Source organism: Jatropha curcas, chromosome 8 (genome assembly GCF_041381405.1).
Source record: "Jatropha curcas cultivar XTBG-Jc1 chromosome 8, XTBG_Jcur_1.0, whole genome shotgun sequence".
In the NCBI taxonomy this organism is placed as follows: Eukaryota; Viridiplantae; Streptophyta; class Magnoliopsida; order Malpighiales; family Euphorbiaceae; genus Jatropha; species Jatropha curcas.
The window spans coordinates 5,109,093-5,132,125 of NC_143158.1; the positions used below are offsets into that span (position 1 = coordinate 5,109,093).

At 32.7% G+C, this 23,033-nt stretch overlaps 5 protein-coding genes and 1 pseudogene across 5 annotated transcripts; 1 reads left to right on the top strand and 5 right to left on the bottom strand.

Moving 5' to 3' along the window:
* Nucleotides 1-700: 700 nt before the first annotated feature.
* On the bottom strand, nucleotides 701-1,906 carry LOC149494045 (uncharacterized). Its single transcript, XM_089724675.1, has one exon. The coding sequence runs from the start codon at nucleotides 1,883-1,885 to the stop codon at nucleotides 911-913; it is 975 nt and encodes a 324-aa protein (XP_089580801.1). The 5' UTR covers nucleotides 1,886-1,906; the 3' UTR covers nucleotides 701-910.
* Nucleotides 1,907-6,304: 4,398 nt separating this feature from the next.
* On the bottom strand, nucleotides 6,305-7,414 carry LOC105638304 (uncharacterized). Its single transcript, XM_012222099.4, has one exon. The coding sequence runs from the start codon at nucleotides 7,376-7,378 to the stop codon at nucleotides 6,347-6,349; it is 1,032 nt and encodes a 343-aa protein (XP_012077489.1). The 5' UTR covers nucleotides 7,379-7,414; the 3' UTR covers nucleotides 6,305-6,346.
* Nucleotides 7,415-8,044: 630 nt separating this feature from the next.
* LOC105638396 (protein NRT1/ PTR FAMILY 8.2) lies at nucleotides 8,045-10,374 on the bottom strand. The gene is made up of 5 exons (XM_012222185.4): nucleotides 10,192-10,374; nucleotides 9,952-10,060; nucleotides 9,651-9,868; nucleotides 8,993-9,552; nucleotides 8,045-8,904 (listed from the first exon to the last, which is right to left on the bottom strand). Exons 1-5 carry the CDS (start codon nucleotides 10,228-10,230, stop codon nucleotides 8,064-8,066), a joined length of 1,767 nt encoding a protein of 588 aa, XP_012077575.1. The 5' UTR covers nucleotides 10,231-10,374; the 3' UTR covers nucleotides 8,045-8,063.
* A 1,708-nt stretch (nucleotides 10,375-12,082) lies between these two features.
* Nucleotides 12,083-13,332, bottom strand: LOC105638306 (uncharacterized). The gene has a single exon (XM_012222100.3). The coding sequence runs from the start codon at nucleotides 13,171-13,173 to the stop codon at nucleotides 12,226-12,228; it is 948 nt and encodes a 315-aa protein (XP_012077490.1). The 5' UTR covers nucleotides 13,174-13,332; the 3' UTR covers nucleotides 12,083-12,225.
* A 1,195-nt stretch (nucleotides 13,333-14,527) lies between these two features.
* LOC105638307 (RING-H2 finger protein ATL56) lies at nucleotides 14,528-18,150 on the bottom strand. The gene is made up of 2 exons (XM_012222101.4): nucleotides 17,539-18,150; nucleotides 14,528-17,263 (listed from the first exon to the last, which is right to left on the bottom strand). Exon 1 carries the CDS (start codon nucleotides 18,057-18,059, stop codon nucleotides 17,547-17,549), a length of 513 nt encoding a protein of 170 aa, XP_012077491.1. The 5' UTR covers nucleotides 18,060-18,150; the 3' UTR covers nucleotides 14,528-17,263; nucleotides 17,539-17,546.
* Nucleotides 15,168-16,159, top strand: LOC110009946 (UDP-glycosyltransferase 90A1-like; annotated as a pseudogene).
* Nucleotides 18,151-23,033: the final 4,883 nt, after the last annotated feature.

Consider the following 23,033-nt stretch of genomic DNA (forward strand, 5'->3'; position numbering starts at 1 on the left):
GCTCCTAGCGCTTGTTCTGCAAGTAATGACTCTATTTCAAAGATTACTGCAATCTTCCTCCCTCATGAAAGGAAGATTGTCATAGAAATCAAATTTTTTCTCTTATTCGACAGCTTTTTGTTATCGAATTTGCTGCTGTTTGTGGCTGTTTTGATGATCTAATGTAATTTTTCAGTTTTAAATTAAACTGTAGGTTTTTTACTCTGCATCTACGGGATAAGTCTTGTGGGTGTGAGGGGGAAAGCCTATTAGCTTGGGCTTGGAAGTTACCTGGTGCTGTTTTTGTGATTATATTCTGTTTTTATTTTTCATAGCTCGCGAAAAGCGAAAAATGATAACATATTTCTAGTGAGATCTTATTTCATGTATGATGAGATTTTTTTAGGTTTTTTAACCTAACATTTCTAAGCTAGAACTTGAATTTATAGGTAAGCTTGATAACATGGGCTAGATATCTTAAATTTATTAAGTTTTTCTTAGCTTTTAATAATAAACTAATTAATTTTGCTGATAAGAAAAATTCATTAAATTTCTAAAAACACTCACTCTAATTAGCAATGAAATGCAAAATCTCTTAGTCCTCATATTTTTTAACATAAAAAGAAAAAATGAAATGCAAAATCTCTTGGTCCTCATATTTTTTAACATAAAAAGAAAAATGAAAGAAGAGAATAAGAAAACGAAGTAGACGACATCTTAATTGAATTTTCAAGCTTTAAACTTTGTGTATTATCTTAGAAACACTTCAAGAATCATCAAGGCATACATACATATATTGTTACCAATTAATAAGGACCAAATCACACATAAGCAAAGATAGACCTTTGCTTGTATCATAGCAAAAGAAGATAGGAAATTATTTATTTTTTGTGACTCATAATTACTACATGAAAATAAGGAAATTAAATATCTATGGTATATTATCATCACTAACAAGAAGAGCAGTAGTAGGTATCTTACGATACTCATTAGGGCTAACAATCCCTTCCAATTCAACATTTTCTCCATGAGTCTTCTTGCACCTGTAGTAGAACACAGTAAAAGCAGCAAGACAATACATCCTGACAAGACTTGCAACATTTATTATCACCAAAGCCAAAATTATTGCAAGTACAAATGATTTCCTCGAACTAATTAGCCTTGTTCCTTGTGCCATAATCAAACTTAATATAGTAAACACAAGATTCAGCAGAAACCCTTGTCGTTTCATTCCCTCAACTATCTGTGCAGCTTTTCCCAATGCCTCTAAACCTCTTATTTGCTCTGCTACCGATACCACAATGGCTAGTGTCCATGTGACTGATAGATGTATATACAAAATTGAAGCTGAAATTCCAAGAACAATGGCAAAAATAGCTGAGAAAATAGGGTTATGGTTTGTTATTTGTATTCCCAGAAATAAAATTGCCACGAAGATAAAAACATAAACTAGACTGAAGAGAAATATATATAACCATGTAACCAATGGTCTTTTCCATGATTTTACTGTTCTCAACAATAATTCCTTCACTGGCAAGTGTTCTTGCTTCCCGCCGTGGATTATGACCGCGGCTAGGATGGTAGCGGTTGAAGATAGTAAAATAGAAACGAAGTCGAAAATAATATAGGTTATTTCGATTCCAAAAATTATTTTGATATCTTTTATTATGTGGTTGAAAATATTTGTGAATTCCGGTTTGCCGGGAGTGGTGAAATGGAGGAGGAATTTTTCAAAGGCGATGTCAGTGATCAATGGCTTGATAGAGAAGAGGTTGGTCAAGAATAGTAAGGACTTGACGAAGAGGGTGAAAAGGATTATAGAGGCAATGATTTTTCCATTTTTGGTGAAAATTTTTAGGGCATCTCTTAGAATTCCTATGAAACCAAGAAGGGTAAGGGATTCCATTGTAGTACGATGAGTGATGAATGATTATAATTAATAAGAGCCATTCTATATTTATATTGAAAATATTAGAAATAGTATACGCGTTTAGGTTTTGTTTATTCAAACTTAATTTTCACGTCTGTGGAAAAATATTGTAAGGACTTGTTTGTTGTTTCCATAAAAGAAAAAACATTAATGGATTTGATTACTCAGTCCAATTAGCAATTACACAGACTTGAAACCTAATGCATTATATATATATAGTCATTTTCAAAGTTTTGAAAAATAATATTATCAATCATTTTTCTACCTTGTGAAATACGGTGTTTCAATCTTAATAATTATAATAACAAGTAAAACAAAATATATGGTGATGATATAGAGAAGGGCAAATGGCAATCACAAAGAAGGGAAATGTTGATGACAAAACTTGATATCAATAGATCAATTTGTACGCACAAAACTAAATTCAAAATCTGTCGTTTTCTTCTTTTATGTTTTTTTAGGGTGAAAGAGATTTATTTTTGTCCGTCGAAATTTAATATTTAATTTGATCTATTGGTCTTTTTATTTGAATTCGAGCTAATTTTAATTTAATTAAAATTTTAATTATACCCATTTTTACATGTTATAGTAATAAAATTTCTGTCATTGCTATATTTCTTTAGCCAAATTAGCTTTCATCTAAACGGTCAAATTAAAATTTTGATAATAGTGAGAAATATTATCCCCTATTTTCAATTCCATCTATTGAACACATAGTTTTTTTTTTATTTTTTTTTATGTTTTATATATATGAGCAAAACATTTGGACCAAAGTTAATTGATGAAAGGCTAAAAAAGATCAGGCCTTTGCCGGGCAGAAATCAGAAGTTTCTCCTCTGTTGGATACGGCGTTAGAGCAATAAAGAATCTGACTTGGTCAAGTCTTCTGTTGTAGCCATCCCCATTTGACTTAGCTAGCTTGTTTTTTTATTTATCTCAAAAAATTCATTCCAATAATTAGTCATTTAAAATATTAAATCTTTAAAATTAATTAATTTCTTTCAATTTTAAACATAAAATTTAAATTTAAATTCATAAATTTCAAACAATTAGCAATAAAAAAATGTATGGTGAAATTATTCAGGGTGAAGCATATATTTTTTTATAGGCAATTTAATTATTTTATTAATCCAGAAAAAAAATTAATATTTTCATACACATAATCTCGAGACAATAGACTCACCCCAAACAAATCTAACCTAACCCGAAAATATACCGGTTGATTTTACATCTCTCGTGTTTTTATATACATAATTAATATATTCAAATTTTGGGCTCTTTCAATGTATGGATTCAACTTAGGAACATTTTAGCACTCAACAAGCTCGATTAATAAAATATAACTATTAAATATATTTTATTACTTTGGGTAGAATTTTGTCAAAACTATTAAGTTAAACGTTAATATTTGAAACAAAACAATTCAAGCAGCAAAACTTTATGCATCGTGCTTTTCAAGATTCATGAAAAATCAGTAATCTTTGTTTTGTTTATTTCCTAAATCTCCTACCTCAAGAGGTTTAAACAATTTTAGCTCTCTAGTTATGGATTTTTACTTTCTCATTGTCTTTCTATGTTATCTATGTTATCTGAGCTTCTCCAGATTTTCATACTTAACATTCCAGAATTAGGTTGGGTTTCTGTGGGTTATCCTTGAAGGTTAAGTTTTTCCTGAATCATATAATAAATAACAAATTTATTTTGCTGATAAAAAAAAAAGTCATAAAAATTACAAGAAAATGAAAAATCTTCAATTCCCTCCTAGCATATCTATACACATCAAGGGATGTTTTCACCAATGAGTAATGGTGCTTTAGTGGCTATTTTACTATATTCCACACTTTTTTGCGAGTCAACCTCTTCTCCATGTGTCTTCTTGCATTGGTAGTAGAAGAGGGTATATGCCACTAACCAAACTGTCCTAACAAGGCAGCTAATAGAATTAATCACTAGATACCCAATAAGCAACTTAAAAGGTTCCGTAGGTTGAGGAATACCAGTCCACCTTATACATTGAATCACGACAGAAAATATTATAGTAAAGACAAGATTTAGAAGAAACCCATTTATCTTCATGCCCTCAACAATTTGCGCAGCCTTTCTAATAGCCTCAAGTCCACAAATTTCTTCAAGAACAGAAATCACAAGAGCTAATGTCCAAACTATACCCATCTGGAGATATGAAATTAAGAAAGGAATTGCAACAAGTATAGCATAAAATGTGTAACTAGTAGTAGTTTTGACACCTAGTGATAGAGGAAATATAAACAAAAAGAACATGCTAGAAAACCCTACAATTGTATAAAACAGAGTAACAAAAGTCCTTTTCCATGATCTTAGTGATTTCAGTATCAGGTTCTTGAAGGTTATTGAGTCGTTTGCTTCATGGATTACGGCCGATCCAAGAATTGTGAGAGTTGATAAGAATAAAGAAAATATTGAGTTTATAGCTAGGTAAGTCCATTGCACTCCGATGAAAGTTCCTAAATCTTGTTTCGAATGAATAAGAGCATTAGTGAATTCCGGTATAAAATAAATAAGAACATTGGTGAATTCCGGGCTACCGGGAGTTGAAACAAGAACAAGGTTTTGTTCTTTGAAAGAGTCTCCGATCAAAATTTTAATGGAGAAGAATTGGACCAAATAGAGGAGGGAGTTAAGAACCAGAGCGATTAAGGTGATGGAAGCCATTAGCTTCCCATTTTTGAAGAAGATTTTCAGGGTTTCTCTTAGTGTTCCCAGAAACTGTAAAAATAACTCCATTGGAATTGAATTTTGAAACGTTTTGATATTTTGATTGCCTTTTTGTGATGGAAAGAATATATATAATTAAGCTTCTATACTCGTTTACGCGTTCATTGAACTATGTCGTTTTTGAATTGAATTGGTCTCCTCCTGTAGTATTATTAATTAGCAAGTTTGAAATCTAGGGGATTTTGATTAGTTTTACTAGCATTGAGCATATGATGTTACAGGAAGGTTCATACTATATGGATTCAGGCTAGCTGGAAATTCCCAACTCCTTATTAAATAAGATAAAATGAATTAAAAAATTAGCAAATAATTCATGAATGGAAAGCTGAGAACAACTTTGCAATTATTAAAAGAATTATTACTAGTGATGATAGTCAACGTTGGCTATTGTTACAAGTTAATTCATTTTACTTATTTTTTTTTAGGATAATATATGAGTGAACGACAACAAGAAAAGAGGGGCCTCCTCTTATCAAGTTGCTTTCATATGTCAATTGCAAGATCTGTCGTTTTCTGCTCAACTACATCAGAGACAATTGATTGTGGCCACAAATCCTTCTTATCAGACATGTGGCTAGATGTGTTTTTTTTTCCTTCTTTTGCCTAGATTATTTTAGTTCCACTCTCTTTGAGTAGACATTGTATCACTTAATATATCTGAAATAATTTTGGTTGTAAATAAAGAACCTAGTAGGTCGATAATCTAGTGCTTAGATATATTAAGTTTTGTTTGAAAATAATAATAATAATAATAGTTCCTCGGTCTCATAATTTGTGTGTGTCGGATTGATTTGCACATGTATTAAGAGAATTTAATTAATATGATTAAACTATAATTTTTGATTTATTTTTTTCCTAGTATATCCTTATGTTAGTATCTATAAAAATTAAATAATTCATATTAAATTGTTCTTAAAATTAATCAAACATTTGATTAAATATACTTGTTTTGGAATATCAATGATTGATATGTTAATTTTGTTTATATCAATATTAATTAATGCTAATATAGTAGTTTGATTATTATAGTTGTTGACAAAGAAACATATTAGATAAGGATAAAATAGTAAACTTCAAATATTATTTACTTACAAACAAGACAATAATATGGAAGGGATGAAAAAAGAAAAGTAGAACAAAATTATGGACCAAGAGAATATGATTTTTGCTGATAATAAAAGAAAGAACTTGTGCCATTATGTTTTGAACTATTAAAATCTTTGGTTTTCACTTTTTTTTTTTTTTTTATCAGCAGAATCTATTTTATTATTGTTAAGAAATTGCAGGAAAAACTTCAAAAAACTGCAGGAAACTAATCTCAGAACCGACAGGTTCTACCCCATAGTCCCAACCTATATCTTGCATTTTTAAAGAAAAACCTGCAGAACATAGGTAGAGATTACAGGCTGCTGTCATTCACGAACAAGACTAAATGCTGGGAAAACATCCTACAGGATAGCTTCGAAATCTGATGATCTGTGAACTCTTCGTTTTGCAAGGGAGTCCGTGAAACTATTATCTGATCTGGGAATTTTCTGAAAAGTAACTTGCTGCATTTAATTGATGGATCCCACAAAATGCAATTGTGGTGTAAATACAAATAAATCAAAATCAAATAAATACAACAACTAAAATAAGCAATTAGAAACGAAATATTTTCAATATTCAATTCCGTTGCATGAATCAAGGAACATTTTCACCAATAAGTAATGAAGCATTAGTGGCCAGTTTACTATATCCTACATTAACTTGCAATTCAACCTCTTCTCCATGTGTCTTCTTGCATTGAAAGTAGAAGAGTGTATATGCCACTAACCGAACTATCATAACAAGGCAGCTAATAGAAATAATCAGTATACACCCAAATATCAACTTGAAACTCGTCATAGCTTCTGGAATACCAATCCATCTCATACCTTCAGCCAAAATGGAAAATATTGCAGTGAAGATAAGATTTAGAAGAAACCCATGTATCTTCATACCCTTAACAATTTGTGCAGCCTTTCCAATTGCTTCATTTCCACAAATTTCTTCAAGAACAGAAATAACAAGAGCTAATGTCCAAACGACACTCATGTGGACATATAAAATTGAGGCAGGAATTGCTAGCAGTATAAGAAAGACATAAAATGTACTTGTCTGGACTATTAGCGCCAAAGGCAATACAATCAAAGAGAAAAGGCAAAAAAAGCCTGAACCTAAAAGAGTTGTGTAAAACCAGGTAACGAGTGGCCTTTTCCATGATTTTAATGATTTCAATAGCAAGTTCTTGAAGCTTATTGAGCCCTTCCCTTCATGGATGACGGCAGATCCGAAAATTGTGACAGTCGATAAGAACAGGGAAAAAACTGAGCTTATAATGAGGTAAGTCCATTGCACTTCAATGAAAATTCCTAAATCTTGTTTCAAATGAAAAAGAATAGTGTTGAATTCCGGGCTAGCGGGAGTTGAGAGAAGAACAAGTTGTTCTTTTTTGAGGAGGTATCTCGTTAAGAGTTTAATGGAGAAGATATTGGGCAAATAGATGAGGGAGTAAAGAACAAGAGTGGTTAAGGTAATGGAAGCCATTAACTTCCCATTTTTGAAGAAGATTTTTGGGGTTTCTCTTAGTGTTCCCAAAAACCCTGAGAATAACAAGAAAAACTCCATCGGACTTAGATTGTGAAATGTTTTGATTGGCTTTTGGCTTTTGGAGTTTCTCTTCTCCGAGCACATAAAAGCTCATGTACTTATATTATTTACGCGTTCATTGTAGTATATTATTTTTGCATTGGTCTTTTCCTTGTAATTTATTAGCAAGGTTGAGAAAAGTCTCTATGGATTTTTATTAATTTTACTAGTCTTGTGTATGGACCACATGATATATAATTACAGGAAGGTTCCTGCTTTGGGTCCAACCTGAAAATTTTCTCACTTCTTATTCAATGACTTGCTTGAGGAAAAAGAGATGTAATCATATGTTGAAAAAGCCAGAACAATTACAAGTGATAATAGTCAACGTGGACTATTACATGCAAATAAATTTCTCTGTATTTTTAGGATAAGAAGATAAGTTATGATGTTTTTCATAGCATACTAAAATATTAAATCTAGTTTAACGAACGTGAGTTGGTCCGAAGGAAAAAGGCTCAGTCATCTTAAGCAAGTGATTTGAGTTCAAGTATTCCTGTATTAATTTGTTAGAATTTATAGCTATCACGCTGTTTTTCATGAGACTAATTTCATTTTAGAGTTTGTAGTTACTCTTTTTCATAAATAATATTTTACTGATGAAATTTCTAACGTTCTGATCATTCACTAAATTTCTTACACATGTTATTTATTGTTTAATTCATAGTTGCAATATAATTATGGATAATAATATTAGCAAAGATGAGAAAGTAATATAACACTTATTTTACTATTGTGTATCTTCTACCTCATTTACAGGTTTGACACTATTGGGATTTACAGAACCACTTCTTCCTTTATAGTGAGAAGCATGCCACATATAAATCAAGAAACTAAACCCATTAAGAGCAGTCAATATCCAGTAGTAGTAATCAAGTTTGCTATGATTAAGATCATTCCTTAACCAGCCTTTTCGTTCTCCTCCGGTTGCATTGGTAATTATACTGACAATCAAACCGTTCAATATATTTGCGGTTCCAAGTTGAGTTTGAAATACTGCACTGCTAATACTTCTTGTTCCAACAGTTGCTTCACTATAGAAAAACTCCATTTGAGCCACAAAAGCCAGCATTTCTGCTGTGCCTAGTAAAATGAATTGCGGGAGCAACCAAAGCACACTCATATTTGTATGGGTAGAGTTGACAGTATCGCGTCTTTGTCTTTCCACTATAGCAGCAGAGGCTAAAGCGAGGATTGAAACAAAAAAGCCAACACCTATACGTTGCAATGTGGTGATCCCATGAGGGTTGCCGGTGTACTTGCGAAGGGCAGGGACAATTACATTGTCGTAGAGGGGTATAAGAACGATGGCATTAACGGCAAAAATAATGGGAGTGGAGGCTGCTGGGATTGCAAAGTTAGAGGTAATCTGTCTGTCCATTACTTTGGCTTGACCGATGAAAAATGTTGTAAACTGAGTATAGGACACAGAACCTAAAACCCCAATTATCCACATCGGGAAAATTCTAATAAGACACTTAAGCTCTTCTACTTGAGTTACTGTGCAAAGTCTCCAACGACTGTTTGTGTCGGCTTCAGGGTCAATCCTGACGGCTGCCTTGTCCAAGAATCTACACAAAGAACGTGAATTTTTGATTTTAACAGGTTTATATAAGCTCAAATTTATATAAGAACGAGTTTCTCTGTCATTATACTCACCTCAAATGTTGGGTGTGAGGGAGTTTTGGAGCATCCTTAATGTCAGATTCAGGTGTTTTCAGCTCATAAAGTTGAGTTCCATCCCCAACGTGAGCTCCTTTCATATGATTCCTTAAAGAAGCTACAATAACTTGAAGAAACCTTGTGAAAGCACTTCCTGTAGTTCTTTGGAAACGGTAAAAAGGTAGACCAACAACTAAAATAATTATAGACAAAAACGTAGCGGCAGTAAGCAAGCCAAAACTCCAACTCCATCCCTTTTTCTCTAGTACATAAACAACTACCGTCACGCTAAAGAGTGCACCCATATTAAGGGAAAAATACACCCAATCAAAAAATGAAGATTTCTGCACCTTCTCTTTCTCGTCTGCCTCATCGAACTGGTCGCCTCCAAATGATGGGATGCATGGCTTCAGACCACCGGTACCTAGATCCAGAAGCCCTAATCCAGCACAAAGGAATAAAATTTGACCAACACTTGCTGTTTGGCATGGTTCTATTTTGCATGGCGGTGGTCGGAGGCTATCTATGGAAGCCGAAAGTGTCAATACCAAGAGTCCCTGAAAAAAAAAAAATCAATGAACATGGATTTTAACTACAACTATGATCAAATAGTATTAATTTAGTGCTATTAAATCTAACTTTATCGTAGCATTACCAGCATATAGCAGCAAGAGGCGAGAAGAACAGTCTGAAATCGACCCAAATAACCATCTCCTAGAACTGCTCCAACTACAGTTAACATATTGCCGAGTCCAGCCCAAGTAGACATTAAAGCAACAGAGGTTGGAAGTGATAGTTTCATTTGGGTTATGAGGTACGTAATAAGGTTCACTGCTATTGCAATATAAGCTACATTTTCTGCAACCTGACTCACTGTAATTGAAACAAAAGCATAAGATTATGAAAAAAAAAAAAAAAAAAGCATTATAAAATATGGAGTTTGGTCAAGAATTGACCAATGATGAATGAAGCTGCTTTCCATCTTCCAGTTTTTCGTTTATCTGCTACTTTCCCGTGAATGTCACGAGTACCGTTGCTTACTAATGGGCTCAATAGTTTCTCATCCTGTAAAATAATATAATGAGTTATACGATATTTAAATAATTCTCTTAAATTTATTACAAATAACCAATATAAATAAACTCGAAATGAAAACCTTTTAACTATGAAACAAAAATTTTAATTTAACCCAATACCTTGTCATCTTCTTGCTTCTCCATTTCAAATTTCTCCATTGGTGGTTGCTTGAATTACTAGAAAATTGATTATTCACCTTGCAGAAATGCAACTATCAGAGACAATTATCACGAGAAAACTATCACGTGATAATTATCTCCAATAGCCGCTACAAGGTTTTATTTCTAAAAACAACTACAAGATGTTTTATTTCATTTTAGGAGATGATTATTTATATAGTTTCAGACAGAATAACAAACTCCAAAAATTCTTATATTTAGAGTCTTTTTCCAATAATTTAGGGTTACCAAAACATTTTCTGTTTAACAAATTCTTTTGTATGGTATAGGAATTTTCATCTTTCTTGTAAAATGAAGGCTCTTTTTGGTTACAACAACCATGCTATTATATTTAAGGTTGATACATTGGCATGGTTATCCTAATTTAGACAATCATCCTTTTTTTAGTACAATGGATGTTCCTATGCTTTGAATATCTAACAGTTTATCTGATTTTGATTAAATATTCTAAAATATATTATAAATATTAATTTTCTATTAATTAAAAAGATCGACCATCTCAGACTCTATAAGCGAAAATCTTAGGTATAAGTTATCACCCCCCAGCCCCAATGGGTTTCTCTACCTATTGGGCCGGACTCTCCTTGAATGGACTCTTAATATCATAATTTAATAGGATTAAAATATAATAATTTAAAAAATCAGCTTGAATTATTGCCATTGCAGAAGAACCCATCTCATACCCTAAAGGTAATAGTAGACTAGGGGTGTTTGATAAATAATTTATCAGCGTGGAGCTTTTATTATTTATTGCTAATTAATCTGTATTTATATTATATTTGTATTATATTAAACTTATAAAAGTAATAACCAAATTAATATATTTATACAATCATTTTATTTATGATTATTTAAAAATTTAATTAAAATTTTATCTATACAACAAACTAAAATAGAAAATAATATACTTACTTTAAAAATATATGATACATAATAACTATGAAATAATTTATAGCCTTAATGATTATTTTATACTTTAACAACAATCCTTACTAAAATTTTATAGAAAAATTAAAATTTATAAGCTAACAACTATTAGTTATCAGCAATTAAACCAAACAATTTTTAATATATTTAATAATCAATTGGTTGGATGTGAAAATATACAGATCGAATTTTTACCTACTACAAGGCCTGTAAGGTGAGGTTCGAGAATCTAAAAATGCGAATATTAGCTACTATGTGTGAAAATACATTACATCAAATATTAATTAAGAAATTACTCCCTTCATCTGCTCCTAATTTTTAAGAGTTAGAATTATATTTCGCTTTCAGAAGATTAAAGAGTATTAATTAATATTTCTCAAATTTTACCTTTATCTTACTAAACGCATTAATTATTGTAATAATTTTTTATAATTTATCTTAACACATCCTTTTTTTTCTCTTTCAATTTTAGTCGCAGATTAATAAAAAAAATATTGACATTGAAGTAATTATATGAAATAAGAAAGTAATTATATGAAATAAGAAAGTAATTTACTTACGAATTGTAATTCAGTTGGCAATTCAGACTGGAGATGTAGAAAGAGCTCTCGAGTTCGATCCTCACTAAACGCCCCTGCAGAAAGAAGCCAAGAGTACGCCCCTGCAGAAAGAGGCCAAGAGTATTAATTCTCACTATGATCAGAGCCGGATTAGATGGTCCCCAATAATGTGTCCGGGTACTGTTGGTTTACATATAAAAAAATAATTTAATTAAATTAATAAATATTTTATTATCATTAAGATAATTAATTTTAATGACAGTATAAAAACTTTAAAGAGAATATTGTTTGTATTACATGGGATCACACAAGAAGAGCATTGTACAAATTTAATAGGGTGCATCTTATTGTTCAAAAAATATTTGTATAAATAAAATTTTCCATACAAACATACAACCAATGAAACTTCCTTTACTATTGGAAATTTGACTTCCACCGATTTTGACCTTTTGCTATTACAACAACATAAAATTTTAAGAAAAGAATTTCAACAATCAATACTCTCTAGTTGTTGCTCCTCCTCTCTTACGACATGCCGTTGCCTACACTCGCAATAAAAAACGGTAGTGACGACAAAACCCCAGACCACAACCACCCCATAGAGAACGACCAGCACCGCGGCCGCCTTCTCCCATCCTTCTTTAACCGTCCATTTCGGCTCCTCCGCCAAATATTCACTTTCCAGCACCATCAAGCCCTCCATTCTTCGCCCAATTCCGCCAGTCAACACTGCCATTAAACCACATAATACCCACCCGAATATCCTCCTCCCTTCCATTAAATCCGACCCGACGCGAATCGCATCCCATCCGAATCTCCTCTCCACGATCGAAACCACCAGTCCTATCTCCGAAACCGCTATTATATACAATTCAGCACCCAAGCCGATAACCCATATCACAAATCTAAGCCTTGAACTGGAGCTTCCAATCACAGCTGCTAGAGTGTATGGTACAGCAGAGTACAAGATCTGAATAGCGTAGATACAAATTGAAGTAACCACCGGTCTGGTCCAAATGGGCTTAATGGCGGCGAAAGCAAGTTTTATACTCGTGGGTCCTTTATTATAGACGGATTCGGTGGAGACAACGACGGTAATGGCGGCGATGAGAGAGAAAAGATAACAGGGTAAGAAGTAGAGGAGTTTGAGGTGGAGGAGATTGATGGCAACTTCGCGTGACTCCCTCCACACCTGGCGAGCTTCGAATCGGGTCGGGGTTCGGGTCGCGAGATATTCGAGATGGAGAATTTGGGATTTGATCGGGTAAGAGGAAAGGGTGAGAGAGAAATGAAGTAGAGAAAGTGGGAGGGAGAGGAAGGCAAAAATGGAAAAGTAAATATGTTTGTTTCTCTGGATAATTTTGAGGGAATCTATTAAGGTTTTCAGACAGCAAGAGTTAATTTGATCGAAAGAACTTGAGACTCGTTCAGACATTTTGCGTTGGAGAAGACGAAGTTGAGAGATCGAAGCGTTCTCAGCTTTCGATTGTTGCTATGAGGAGAAATTTGATGTTTGGAATTTACTGAAATGACCCCAAGATTTAAAGAAAAAGTCTCAACAGAGGCCGTCTAGGAAATAGGATAAACAGCTAAACGCCTTGTCGGATGTTAGGGATTGAGCTAATTAGTAGTACATTATTTATACTTGGTGAACATCGATACTTGTCTTTTAGGTTGTCGTACGTTACTATATAAAGAAGCCTATTTATGGACCGTTTCGTTGGGCATGCATGAAAGAGGCAATGAAATTATGATATTGTTAAATTCGTGACATTTAGGTAATATATGTTGTCATTTCCATTTTAGGGGAAAAGATTTGATTGTAGTTTTAAGTCCAAACTTAACTTATATTTGGATGATCAGTTTAGAACACTATTAGTAAATTCAACGGGAGAAATAGAACTCTTCAAAGTCTGGGGCCGGACTTGATTGGACTAAAGATTTTTTCAATTATGCCGAATAAAAATTTTAAAAATGTTTTTATTTAGACCTCAATTGAGCCCATACTTACCAACAGACTTTGACAGTTTAAATGGATAATGTAGATCCAGATCTGATTCAAGTCAAATTGAGCTTGGTCCGGTAGAGGTGAATATTGTAGCTGTTAATAAATGTTCAGTTAAAAATATTAAATTTTTACAGTTAAAAATTCGATTAAAAGGTTATTTAACTGAATTAATTAAATTAACTGACTTGTTTTGATTAAGTAGATAATAAAATTTAAAATTAAAAATATTTCGGTTTTTATTTTGATTAATAAGTGATTAAAATTTTGATTTTTTTTTGTTAAAGTCGGTTTATTGAGTTTTTATTTTCTTTAACTTCGGTTTGGTTAATATTTAAAATTAATTCGGCCAAAACAATTCGATTAAAAAATTAATTCGATTACATAAAAAAATTAATAAATTTATTTTGATTAAAATTTTACTCAAATTCACTGAATTGATGTAACGCTCGAACCCTAATTGCGGGTCAAATCCTAACAAGACTTGGGCTCAAAAAAGATTGTTCTAAGCTTATTCAACGAATAGAATGAATACACTGACTCATGGATTGGTCTCGTCTTAAATATCTAAAGATTAACAATTAATGTTACATTTCTGATGCTTCAATCTTTAATGCCAACTATCAATTGATAAATATCACGTTGATATATTGTGTTAAACATTTAAAGGATATAGTCTTTACATTTCACTAATCACTTAAATCTATTTAATTTAAAAAAAAAAATTCAAAACCTTTATCTATTTAACATCAATATTTATTTTATATGATAAAAATACATGAAATTGTTATAACAGATGATTTATAAAAGAAATTCATTTAGTTTTAATTCCTAAAACTACTTTCCTCTTGAGGAATTCCAAAAAGAAACAAGCAATAAATCGATATCAAGTTACAATAATGCCCACAGAATGCTGCCAAATATTTGTCTCGACACAACCGTATCCTAAGAGAAGAGTTGCAAAGAAAATTTGAATAGTTGCTTGTCCCTGCCAATAACATCCACTAATATCGATCAATTTCACTCCCTTGAATTCTCAGATACACAATCACCTATAAAATGTCTCCTGCATTCTCAAGAAGCACATAAATGGCTTCCTCAGAAACGAAAGCAGCAAGACCCCATATAGTTGTCTTCCCATTCATGTCATTAGGCCATATTCTTCCAATCCTAGACATTTCCAAGGTATTTTCGCGACTTGGAATCAAAATCACTATCATCACCACTCCATTGAATGCTTCCTTTATTTTCCCCCATAGTTGTAACTACCCACAAATCCATCTTATAGAAATCCCATTCCCTCCCATCAATGGCCTTCCGGAGAATTGCCAGAACACTGCTCAACTCCCTTCTGTTGAGTTCCTTGTCCCCTTCGTGAACGCAACAAAGAAACTCCAAAAGCCGTTTTATAATGTTCTTCAGGAATGCTGGAAAATAAATGTTGCCCCATTTGTGTAATCTCAGACTTCTTCTTAGGATGGACAGTAGAAACTTGTCGCGAGTTTAATATTCCTAGGCTTGTCTTCCATGGAATCGGTGCACTATCTATGGCCATAGCAAAATCAGTGTGGAAGCATAAGCTACACCGAAGCATAGATTCTGGGAGTAAGCCTATTTTGCTTGTCAGAAGCACAACTCAAATTCTTATTGACCAAATTGGACTTGCCAGAGAACTTTAGGTTCCTGGAAGATGATTCGCCTTTTGCAAAATTCACGGCCGAGTCAGGAGAGGCTGATATTGAAAGCTGGGGGATAGTTCTTAACAGTTTTGAGGAATTGGAAGGCAAACACAGAGTCATTTTTTGAGAGCTTTTATAAAAATGGAGCTAAAGCATGGTGCGTAGGACCTGCCATTTTATACAATAAAGAGACTATTGATAAACAAAATATAAGTCCATTATCTGCCAATTGCATAAATTGGCTTGATGTTTATGCCTCTGGGCCAGCATCAGCTATATATGTATCATTTGGTTCACAAGCACATTTATCTGACGAGATTTTGATGAGATTGGTACAGGATTGGAGATGTCTGGTCACCGTTTCTTATGGGTGATTAGGTCGAGAATATGGTCTCCGCCGGACGGGTTAGAGGACAGGGCAAAAGGAAGGGGGTTAATAGTTAGAGAATGGGTGGAGCAAAGACAGATATTAGCTCACTGCTATTGGTGGGTTTCTGAGCTATTGTGGTTGGAATTCGGTTCTGGAGAGCCTATCAATGGGAGTTCCACTGTTGGCGTTGCCCATGAACGCCGAGCAACCATTAAATGCAAAGCAGGTGGTGGAGGAAATAGAGGCAGGATTGAGAGTTGAAATGGGCAGGCCGTCAGGATGGGCAACAATGTCGATAGAAATAAAGGGTGTATGTGATGGAGCAAGAGAATTGATGGGAGGAGAGAGGGGGCAAAAAACAAGGTAAAAGGCTCAAAAGTTGGAGAAAGCAGCCAGGGACGCAATGGAGGTAGGTGGCTCTTCTTATAAGAGCAAGACTGAGCTCATTGACAAATTATGTGCTAGATAGACAAAATAAAATTGCAAGTTTAAAATTACAAGTAAATGTTTCAAAATGCAAACAATTTTACATAAGAAAAAGCAAGTCACTTTCTGAATTTGTTGTAGCTGTTCCTAGAATTGTCACACTTCAAACCAAACCTACCCAACTTATAATTTTAAGTCCAAAGTCTAGATTCATTAAGAGCAAGTAACAACATTGAAATTAAACTTGCTTTTAAACTGTCCAAGTGAAGATCACACAATTTCTATCTCCTACTCTTACTTACCATAACGTCAGAATAGACAGAACAAGACTAACATCATTGTTATAATAAATGAATTGTAGCAGCTTCTGCTGGGAATTGGGCAGGCAGCTAATTTCAGGTAATTATCCACTAAATGCGATATTTGTTGAATTAGGATTGTGGAATTGGTGAACTAATAAAGATCTTTTCGAAATATATATATATTTTTTTATATCCAATGGAAGTCAATTATTATTAGTAGAAAAACTTTTGGTGATGTCTGACGCAACAAGGGAGAGATTTATAAAGGTTTTGCATTGTTGCTCCATATTGGAACTCGAGGGTAAAAACGAAAACTTGAGTGGTAGGGACTATGGACTACAAGCTAAAAGAAAAAATATTTTCTATATATTAAAATATTTTCTTCCTTTTCCAAATAAGAAAAAATACATTTCCATATATTTTCAATACTTATTTTCCTTCTTTGAAAAAAAAAATCCCAGAAAGGCTAAAGAAATCACATTAAACGCAATTGTTATTGATAATAACAAACAATATGATAATTGATTTTTCAATTGCCTTATAAACACAATTTGGTTGGATAACATAATTATTCATAGATAATTATTTACTATTTAGTTAATGGATTTAAACCAATCCTCTGCAATTTTGATAGTCAATTCAGATATTTGGCAGAACCTGAACTTTGATCATCAATATGCAGAATTAAATAACATCTTTCTTCTGTCAATTATGGCTCATTGAGACTTCAATGTTGTCTCTACCTAACAAATTTCAAGGTTTTCTCATTAAAAAATATTCAAAATCCTAAATATTCCAAACAATTAAAAAACCAAAATAACTAAATAATTGGCCTCAACCTTGTATGATTATTAAAATAAGTTTCTGGTTTCATAATCAATGAACAAAAATTAAAAAACCAAAACCAACTTGGCAATTCCAAATTATAAGTTAAATATGTTACAAATTAAAAAAAAAAGAAGTTAAATTTCAGAAGTTAATATTGAAAGGAAATTAAAAAAAAAAAAAAAAAACTTACACGATTATCTACCAAACCCTTGGATCATTAGTCCAGCCAAAGCCCCAGAGTGGCCTATCCTCCACCAGAGTCTCTGAACCCAAATGGACTCTTGTCCTACAGATAGGGCAAGCAGAGACCTTAACGAGCCATGCATCTACACACTTCCTATGGAAAACGTGACCGCACCCGATAAGCTTCCTGCACCACTGACCTTGCTTTATCCCATCTAAACAGACAACGCAATCGGCTTCCGCTTCCGGCTTCGATTTCTTTGAAATTTTGAATTGAGGAAGCTTTTTCAGGTCCTTGAAAGACAGTCCATTGGTGGAATTGGAAGGGCCGGAGTGTCGGTGGAGGGCGGCGGTCGCGAGTAGGAGGAGAATAGCCGCGACGCCTAGGAAGAGGAAGAAAAGGGTGGTAATAGCGATCATTATTGTTGATTTAAGAATCATAGATAGGACTTTCGGGTTTGGTTTCGGAAGTGGTGGTTGAGGCAGAGAACCGCCGTGGTGGTGGCGGTGGTCGTGCAGAGTAGGCATATTCACCGAGGTTTTGCAAAAAGAAGAGGATTTTTCTTTTTTCTTTTTTCTTTTTAATTTACATATAAATAGACAGAGAGCGACTCAGATGTCTATTAGCTTCCCTTTTAATGGCTCACTGGGGCGAGGATTGCGGACCGTCTGTGACGTGTTCAGGAATTACGGTTTTATCCTCAAATCTATTGATAAATACGAGGTTTTCTCTTTAACGGCTTTTTGACTGCAAGTAATTTTATGCACGTGCTAAACTTTTACACGAGATTTTACCGCTAAAAATGGTTACAGTCTAAGAATAAATTAAAATTTCTCTACTCAGTAACTTGTTTTTGTAATTTTTTTTGAAGTTTCAGTAAAAACTTGCATCAAAACACTTTCGAGCACCAGTTTTTTTTTTTTTTTTATGTAAGATATTTTATTTTATTGTCTTTTTCAAACATTAGAATTAAAATGAGTTATGTTATAATTTATAAAAACAGAAGCTATCACATTTTTAATAATATTACATGTACTCGTATAGGTTAATTTCATTTAAATTATGATCACCGCTGTGCATTTTATAAATATTTTTTCACTAATTTTAAAACAATCACCTGCAAAATTAATTTTTTAAATAGAATCAATCCATAAATTACTAGTAATTCATATATAATGTCAAGTTAATTTTATAAATCGGATAAAATTGCTAAATTTTTAAGTCAATGTGATAACAAAATGATACTATTTAATTCAACTAAACAATTAAATAATACCAAACATTATCTTTCTCTCTCTATATATATAATCAATCAACATTATCAACTTATTCCCTCCCTCAAGCTCAACTCTAAGCTTTTCATATTTACAAAAAAATATTAATTTATTTCAATTTTATAAATTTTCATTTTAAATTACCTCAATCCCCTTTTACCTTCTCAAATTTTTACATTTTTACTTTAATATTGATGCGTTGCAATAAATAACGATAAAAAGTATTGCAATAAATTTTTTATTAAGTCTTAATAACACTTAAAATAGAATAAGAAAAACCTTAAACATTGATAATTTGAGTATATAATAAGATTATCAAAAAATTGAAATGAGTATATAATAAGTTCCATTTTCTCCCTTAAATGGAACCGAGAGTTCAATTTTTATAGATCAAATATTCGCTGTAAGCCTTTACCTTTTAGTAGACTGATTCAAAGCAAACATGATTTAATCATAGTTCAGTGGACTAGAGATATCTATAGTTAATACCAATATATATAATAAAATTGACTCTAAATTACCCAATATATATAATAAAATTGACTCTAAAGGTTTTTAAATTAAAAACTACTCATATATTTTATATTCACGTATATACATTTTATAATTTTACGAGATCATATCAGCAAGTTAAAATTAATACATCACAGTTTATTTTATATAAAATAATTAGAAAAAAAATTTAATTCTCAATTTCACATATGAATAAAATTTTTTATGAACAAAATATTAATTAACTTGACCCAATATAAATGAAAAGACTGTAACACCATTATAAAACTTTTTAGCAATTTAGATATTACCAATGTTACACTAAAAGTGTAATCGTAAATGTTTATAGATCGTGTCAGACACAATTTATACCATTTTAACAAAGCTCTAATTAATTTATACGCAAAATATATGAATGGACAATTAAAATAATTGGTATTTTATTATATAAACTTCATACCTAATGGAAATTGTTTGATATTTTACAAAAACAATTTAAAAATTTGTCTGAAATTATGGTCTAATATTTTAAAGAAAGCACAGTTGATATGATATTGGCACACAGAATTTTAAAACCAGGTGCTTTCGTCAAAAAATCCCTTTCAACCGAGAAAACCTAATTCCAAATCCTAAATGTCTTCTCTGCTTTTCAGTTTATCCATAATTCAGTTTCCATACATGGACACATATCTCTCCCATCAGCCACTGAATTGTCGTTTTCTTATCATCATATTTCTCTGTCTTCAATATAAGTGCCCAATAATAAAAACTCTTTTAATTACTAGATATTATGACTTTGGAGTTTCATATTTTTTATACTGAAATTTTATTTATTTATTTTCATTTTTTTTGCCAATAATTTTTAAAAAAGTTTCAAAGTTAAGAAGTCAAATAAAAGTTTAAAAAATTTTAAAGCTTGAGTTAATAAAAGTTAAAAATTTTTATTTATTTTTCCTTCAGTTCTTTTGCTTTCGCACAATATACAAGTTAATAATAAGAAAATAAAATCCAGATCGAGGAAATATAATTAAAATGAAGTGATTAATATTTAAATTTAACCAAGAGGACACAATTTTTAATTTATAACATTTCTTAGATTTCAAGTAACTAATCTAAATAGAATCAAGCTTTAAATTGTTGTCAAACAATGAAAATCAAGCTTAGATTCCAAGCACTAAGGGGCTCCAACAAACATTCCTTATACTTTATAAGGACAAGAGAGGAAAAAAAATAAAAAAGGAAAAAAATAAGGAAGGAAAGTAATAAGGTATTTTTATATTAACACTCAATTGGTTTAACCATTATTTTTTATTTTTTAATTTCTATTTTCTAATTATTAACAAAGCTATTGTAAACACATTTTTTAATTATTTCACTATTAGATATAAACAATGTATAATGACAAATAATCACGTTTGCAAATTATTAATTCTTACCATTTTCATTGAGACACCCGGTCGTATTCATGTTTATAAAAATGTTTTTTAATAAAAGACAATTTCCACCATGTAAGTTTGAATTTAAATTTATTTTTCATACCTGGTTTCGGGTTTTCATATCTTCGTGCTACATAGATTAAAATTCATATTATATAACACAAGAAATAATTATCTTTTTGCAAATTATCAATTATTTTTTATTATTAGAGAAGAAAATTGTTCCATATAGAATGAATTATCAAATTTTATGAATTAATCAAGTGTAACCAATTGCTATTTTCATGATAATAGAAGCCCTTAATTGGTAATTTGTCTGATCTGATCCGTGGTGTGTAACACCCCTTCCCGGTCCACCCGTAAACCCGAATGAACCGGACCGAGGTGCTACAAACTGGTTGACTGTATGGTCTGACATGCTGAAATCATAATGTATATTGAATATAATAGCATGCTGATACTGTATACAAAAATAATGTACTTTATATTTACAAAACATGATACTAGTTTACAAAATGAAATGGGCCCAACTGTGTGCCCTGTACATGCCATAGAAAGGATAAACAAAAATACACATCCGTATGAGTAGCTACCCTGAAGACTGAGTCTTCTACAGATGAACTGCAGCAGTTGTAAGCTGACTCTCTACTGTCCAATCTCAAAACCTGCGAGTTAAACAGGTAACTCGCTGAGCAAATAAAGCTCAGTGGATATCTCAACAGATAAAGAAACAAAGAAACACATACATGTGTAGAAAGAACCATGTAAACACATATGGCACATATAAGCACACACATCATGATACTTTCATGATACCTTGATTATCCTTTGTACTGTTTATAATACTGTATAATTGATGAAATGTTATGTCAAGATATCTGTATGGCTCCATAAGGTTATAGTGAAACCGAAGTGATAAGAAAAACTGTATGAAACTGGATGAATACTGTATGCTTGGCTGCTATGGCCCATATAATCATATCCACTCAACGGCCTGTAGCCGGAGTATCCAACTGTATGAGGTGCAGATCTGCTATCCTATGTCGCGACATAGCCTTATCTACATGGTTTCTACCTAACCTCAATGGAGCATAATGTTGGTATGTCAATAATATAACACAACATCACATGAATAATTCATAACTTCATAATTCATAATGTATATTTGATTTCACATCATTTGCATGCTTGCATGTTGTTTTGATACATGTTCTAATGTTGTATTTGATGTTAAAATGATTGGAGGCATATAAGTGAAGCAAAGGAATACAATTGCATTGAAAAAGAAGTCCAAAAATGCATGAAAACACAAGTCGCGAGCGCGCCTTGCAAGGTCGCGAGCGCGTAATGCACTAGATGAGAGACAGTGAGTTATCGGGCACAAGTCGCGACCGCGTACTTGAAAGTTGCGAGCGCGAGAAGTGCCAAATGAGAGACAGTGAGTTCCCAGGCCAAACTCGCGAGCGCGCGATGAAGGTCGCGAGCGCTTACAGGCCAAGGGCCAAGTACGCGAGCGTGCACTTCACAGTCGCGAGCGCGAGATGTGCCAAATGAGAGTCAGAGAGTTTGCGAGCACAAGTCGCGAGCACGTACTTGAAAGTCGCGAGCGCGAGATGTGCCAAATGAGAGTCAGAGAGTTTCAGGTGAAAGTCGCGAGCGCGAGAAGGCAACGCGAACTCATCATGCAATTCGCGCGCGCGCTTCCAGCCTGCACTGTCTGTACTCTTTTGGTCATATCTCTCAATATACAACTCTAATTTGGATGATTCAAAAACCCATGTAAAGCTAACACATAGAGGAACAAATAACTCTTCTATGACACTTCCTAATTCCATCAATAAATGGGGTCAAAATCAAGATGAAGTTACTCGTAAAATTTCCAGCAAAACCTGTTTCAACATAACTCACTCTTTACTTCATTTATTCAATACTTCCCCTGTTTTCCCCTGTTTTCTCACCATTACCAGTCCTCCCACTCAACATAAAGCAAGATTGTCTCAATAGCAACACACCACACAAATCTCATACAAAGAAAATGGAAATAACAAGAGATATCAAACCTTTACTCCAAAAGCTTGAGCTCCTCTTTAGCTTCTTTTCTCTACACTCTTAGAACTCCCTTCACCTATAAATAAGAATTCTTATGAATTCTAAAATAATAGCACCAAATGATTCAATTATGAACTTCAAGAAGGTTTACTTACTTGGATAGAAGAAAAATTGAAGTTAAGGCTTAACTACCATGAAAATTGAAAAGAAGGTGGAAGAGGAAAGGAAGAAGATGAAGATAAACATGAAA

Coding starts and splice junctions, on each gene's coding strand:
- LOC149494045 (XM_089724675.1), bottom strand. CDS start 1,885: ATGGAATCCCTTACCCTTCTTGGTTTCATAGGAATTCTAAGAGATGCC.
- LOC105638304 (XM_012222099.4), bottom strand. CDS start 7,378: ATGTGCTCGGAGAAGAGAAACTCCAAAAGCCAAAAGCCAATCAAAACA.
- LOC105638396 (XM_012222185.4), bottom strand. CDS start 10,230: ATGGAGAAATTTGAAATGGAGAAGCAAGAAGATGACAAG. Junction 9,553..9,650: donor CCTCTTGCTGCTATATGCTG/GTAATGCTACGA, acceptor TTTTTTTTTCAG/GGACTCTTGGTATTGACACT. Junction 8,905..8,992: donor CCTCACACCCAACATTTGAG/GTGAGTATAATG, acceptor TTCTTTGTGTAG/ATTCTTGGACAAGGCAGCCG.
- LOC105638306 (XM_012222100.3), bottom strand. CDS start 13,173: ATGTCTGAACGAGTCTCAAGTTCTTTCGATCAAATTAACTCTTGCTGT.
- LOC105638307 (XM_012222101.4), bottom strand. CDS start 18,059: ATGCCTACTCTGCACGACCACCGCCACCACCACGGCGGTTCTCTGCCT.